General features: G+C 47.5%; 1 protein-coding gene across 1 annotated transcript; it reads right to left on the bottom strand.

Moving 5' to 3' along the window:
• Positions 1-3,275: 3,275 nt before the first annotated feature.
• On the bottom strand, positions 3,276-4,372 carry P2RY4 (pyrimidinergic receptor P2Y4). Its single transcript, XM_006109880.2, is given in 2 exon segments — positions 3,276-3,322; positions 3,325-4,372. Coding segments are annotated over 2 exon segments (1,095 nt in total).
• Between the last annotated feature and the right edge of the window lie 556 nt (positions 4,373-4,928).

Genomic DNA, 4,928 nt, shown 5'->3' with positions numbered 1-4,928 from the left:
TCATTGTGGCGTTGCAGATTTGTGCAGTCCTTTTGAAAATCAAGATCCATAAAACCGTTCATGTTCTTGGATCTGGCAGTCCCACTCCTGGGAACTTGTCCTAGGAACAGAATTACAAAGAAGAAACAAGCCGTATGCATTAAAATATTCAAAGCACAGAAAAACTGGGAGTCACCTAAATGTCCAATAACAGGGGAATAGTCTAATAAAGTATAATCTACTGATAGATGTAATTTTATACAGTCTTTGAAAATGATAAACAGGAAAGACTGTAGCACAAAGAGACTATTTACAATAAAATATTTTTGCAGAATTTCAAAAAATATGTACACGATGATTATACTTATATAAAATATGTATGTATTATACAAACTGAAAAAGCATGGAACATGAAAAAATGAAAGCAGTTGTCGAGGGCTTGAAAGTATAGGTGATTATTTTCTTTCAAAATTTCCTTTAATGTTGTCATAGTGGAATTTTTTAGTGCTGTTTTTATACAGGAAGAGATTAACCAAAGAACTTACATGCATATGTGCATAACCCATGGATACAGACAATAGTGCAGTGAAGGCCTTGGGGGGGGCGGGGGCGTGCGGGAGTGAGGTGGAGGGAATCAATAGGGGGAAAAGGGGACATCTGTAATACTTTCAGCAATAAAGATAAATATTAAAAATAAAATACACAAAAAATATTTTTAAAAAAATATGCAACAAGGACATCCTAGAGAAGTCAAAGACAATAAAGGTAGAGAAAAGATCATTAAAGGTCTTGCTTATGAGGTAATTTGTGTTCTAGATACAAAAAAGTGTAGAAAGGAAACCAAATTAAGAGAGTTAAGGGGTGACTTTGTGGTGAGGAAACAAGTTTTATGGCACTCATTCTAGAAATGACAGTGAAATGAATAAGATGAATAGAATGATAGCTAGAAGAGACAGCAGGGTTAAGATATCAGTGGTAATGTAATGCTTTATTTTCATTTGGTTGGCGTGTGTGTGTGTGTGTGTGTGTGTGTGTGTGTGTGTGTGTGTGTTTTAAGACAGAACAAAATTAGTTACGGAAGAGATTGAAAATGATGAAGACAGATACACAAAATAACAAAATAAGAGGCCACCTCTTATTCTGGGACTGCAGGGAAGAAAGGGAGAAAGATGGGATGGATATAGAAGTAAAGTTATCCTAAATGAAGCAGAAAGAAGTTGAGGTATTAGATTTTCTCAGTTCTAGGAAGCATCAAGAAACAGGACCAATGGCCAGGAGGCAAGGTAAATCTTAACAGATCATAGGGTAGGATGAAATTGATGTCTTGAAAAAGTGTAAAAGATAGGAAACAGTCCCTCTGGAATGTTCATTAGGATCTCAGCAGACTAAGAGGGATGGAGGTTTAAATGAAATTCCAAGACATCCTTGTGTTCTGGCTTCATCTGCTGTCTCCTACAGTCTAGGAGAGAGGAAAAGATTGGCCCACGGTGAAAATTAAGGTATTTAACTAAAGTTGGAATGAGAGGAAAGGCAGTCCTAAAGTAGCAGGCCACAAAGTCTGGGGAGTTAGTCTCGATTAAGCATATGGGAGTTAAATGGACTGGAGAAATGGAGGAGGCTGGGTCTGTTGTGATGGAGAGAGCCTCTTTCCTGGGTCGGGCTTGTGGGCAGGAGAGGTGATGGACAAGGAGGCTGTGGTCATAGGAATAAAAGGAAGCGAGTACAGATGAGGAACAGGTTGTGTAACAGTTTAGGCAGTGGCTATAAGACTGGAAGACTAGTAAGAAGGCCAGTTTATTTACTCCTAAAAGGGGTCCCGGGTAACAGCCAGGTCCTGGATATCTAGAGAGGAAAAGAGCACACTTAAAAGAATAGAAAGGGGGACTCGGGGGCATTGAAGTCATTTTATTTCTCCAGACCAGTCCCAACTTTACTTTCCAGAGAGAACTAGTAAGACTGAGTAAGCTAATAGATAAGAGATCAGAGGCAGGTCAGCAAGGGTAGGGCAAAAGAAAAGGAAGGCTGAAGACTCAGGAGACCAATGAGCTGGAAGGCCATTTCAGAAGGAGTTGCCTAGAAGTGTGAGCCCACCCTTCTCATGAAGGCCTGCCCAGAAACTCTTACTTCCCAATGCTTGGGAATTAGCTCCCCAAGTTCCATACCCCCCGCCCCCATATCCATGCTTAAGGGCACTAAGATGCAGCTGGGAGAGGGTGGGTGACTGAATGCGAGACTCTGAAGGGAGCTGTCCTGGTCCCAGTGCCCTTCTCTGGCCTCAAAACCATAAATCTTGATCTGAAAGAACTGGTGACTTGTTTATTATTTATCTAGGGCAGGAGCTAGAGAAATGGAAGAGACCAGTGAAGAGCCAGCTCTGACGTCAATCCCTGTCACCACTCCCAACCTCTGCACAAACCTGCTCTACCCCTTAATGCTGGAACTTACAGCCATAGACATGAAAGCTCCTCCCTCTCATTCTGAGCCATTCCCCTCGTCCTTTCATTAAATGCAGAACTGTCAAATATGCTCTCAGCAAACTTCATAAAGGAGGTCCTGTCCCATTCCTGTTCCAAAGTCCTTTATCAGATTGGGCCATGCCCTCGAGGCTCTTCAAAATTCCCAGCCCATGGTAAGACTCAGGGTTCCCTCTCTACCTAGCAGCTACACACCAGTTCAACAGTGCCATGCCTCCAGCTGCATGTGGAGACCCTGGCATTCAGGCTGTCTTGGATTGTGCCCTATTTCAGCACCTAAGTAGGCCAGACTATCCTGTCCTCACAGGGAAACCAGGAAGTGGCTATGGGAGCTACATATGTCACATCCTTGGCATCTGTGACATACTGGTGCCCCTACCTCCTAATTCTGGCTGTCACCGTCAGATAAATCAAGCCAACCCAGAGATTACTGCAGCTTCTCCACTCTTCCAGTTGAATGCTCTGGTCTGACTGGAGTAACACATGCTATACAAGGATGTGGGGGAAAGGAGGGGGAAGGAAGGCTGGGGAAGGGTTCCTAGGATCAAGAAACAGGACCAATGGCCCCAGGAAACTAAGAGGAAGAAGTAGAGGAGAAAGGGTGGCTGCTACTGCCTTTGGCTAAAAAGTAGAAGGCAACTGAAGGATTTATGAGAGATGGGGTCACACGTGATTTTCCTGGCTCCCCCTAACCCTCAGAGGGAGGGCCTCTCACCAGAGCCCTGGAACGAAGAGGAAGCAACAATATGAGTTGTCACCATTAGGATCCCTCACCTCTGCCCTGCACTCACCCCCTTTTCTCTTCCTTCCAGGCTTCCAGTGCTACAATTTATCTGCCCTAGGGGTAGGGCAGCCACTGTCCTGGGGGTGGTTGTCCTCCTGTAGCTGCTACCCTCAGGTAGGGACACCAGTGCCAGGGAGGAGGCAGCCCTGGGAGGCTGGGGGGTGCCACCACTGCAGAGCTTCCAGAACTGCCTACGATACTTGTCCCCAGTGAGCAAGTAGAGCACAGGATCCAGGCAGCTATTGGCACTGGCCAGAGGCCGGGTCACTTTGTAGACCACGTTGACAATGTTCAGCACCTGGCAATCAGCTTCCAACAGCCTTGCCATGTAATAAATGGTGCGGGTGATGTGGAAAGGCACGAAGCATACAGCAAAGACAGTCAGAACCACTGCAATGGTGCGGAGAGAACGCAGACGAGAAGACGACTGGGCAGACCCTGGCAAAGGCCGATACAGGCGCCGGGCCATGAGCCCATAGCAGACAAGAGTGACCACGCAGGGTATGCCAAAGAGCAGCCCCATGATTATTGAGCTGAAGTGAACATAGTGGTCAAACTCCTCAGGCCGAGTGGTGTCATGGCACAGGATGGTATCCCCCCTGGAGCTGGTTGTGACAAAGAACAGGTTGGGCACAAGGCAGCTGGCTACAACCAACCAAACTGCCAGGCAGAGAAGGCCTGCGAGTCTTGGGCGGCCCCAACGTATTGCTCGCAGGGGGTGGCAGATTCCAAGGTAGCGGTGCACACTGATGCAGGTGAGGAAAAGGACACTGCAGTAGAGGTTCCAGTAGAAGAGGAAGCGGATGAACTTGCAGAGCTCAGTGCCAAAGGGCCAGTGGTTTCGGGCTGCATAATAGTAGATGAGGGTGGGCAGTGACAGCACATACAACGTGTCTGACAAAGCCAAGTGGAACATGTAGGTGGTCGTTGCATCCCAGGGTCGGAGGTGAAAGAGGAAGAGCCAGAGGGTTGGAGCATTGAGGACTAGACCCAGCACAAAGACAACTGCGTAGCTCACAGGCAGCAGGATGAACTTGAACTCTTCATCAAACCAGCAGTCCAGCTCCACCTCACTGTTGCCAGGATCTGAGTTGGGCCCTAGGGTTGTGAGCAGTGAGGATTCTGCACTGGCCATGGTCCCCCCTAGAGGTGAAAAAGGCAGAAGTGAGGGTACTGGATTTCCCTGTCCCTCCTACGCCCAGCCCTGACCCAGGGGGTAGCAGGGGGAGGCAGAGATCAGGGAGAGCAATGGTTGAAGCATCAGCTGAGCTGAGAGGAGTAAATCTGGGTATAACCCAGGCCACCTGGGCCCCTGCCCAAACTCCCTTGGTCCAGCCAGGGGAGTGGTGAGTAGCAGGCAGTGCTGGGACTCAGGAAGACAGTCAGTTTTTTGGGTTTTTCTCATTCTAGAGCTGACTCTGTCTTCCAGAGCTTGGCTAGCTGAAGGGGGTAGAGGCCTACTATGACTCTCCAATGTGAGAAGATGCTCAACCTCTAATTGCCTCCTAGCTCATTACAGCAGCTGTGTTCCTGTGAAGAGAACATCTCTCCATTAGGGAACTTCACCTATCCTCTCACCCTGCCCCCAGTGTCTTTGTACTACAGTTACTTCTGATGCCTGGTCCAGCCTAGGAACCCCATCACCACTCTTACCCAAGTAACTTGGCAGGTCTCCTACCTGGTCCCCTTGA

The sequence above is a fragment of the Myotis lucifugus genome, unplaced genomic scaffold, assembly GCF_000147115.1.
Source record: "Myotis lucifugus unplaced genomic scaffold, Myoluc2.0 scaffold_4, whole genome shotgun sequence".
In the NCBI taxonomy this organism is placed as follows: Eukaryota; Metazoa; Chordata; class Mammalia; order Chiroptera; family Vespertilionidae; genus Myotis; species Myotis lucifugus.
The sequence above is the reverse complement of the archived record's forward strand: the minus strand, read 5'-3'. Positions and strand labels throughout refer to the sequence as shown.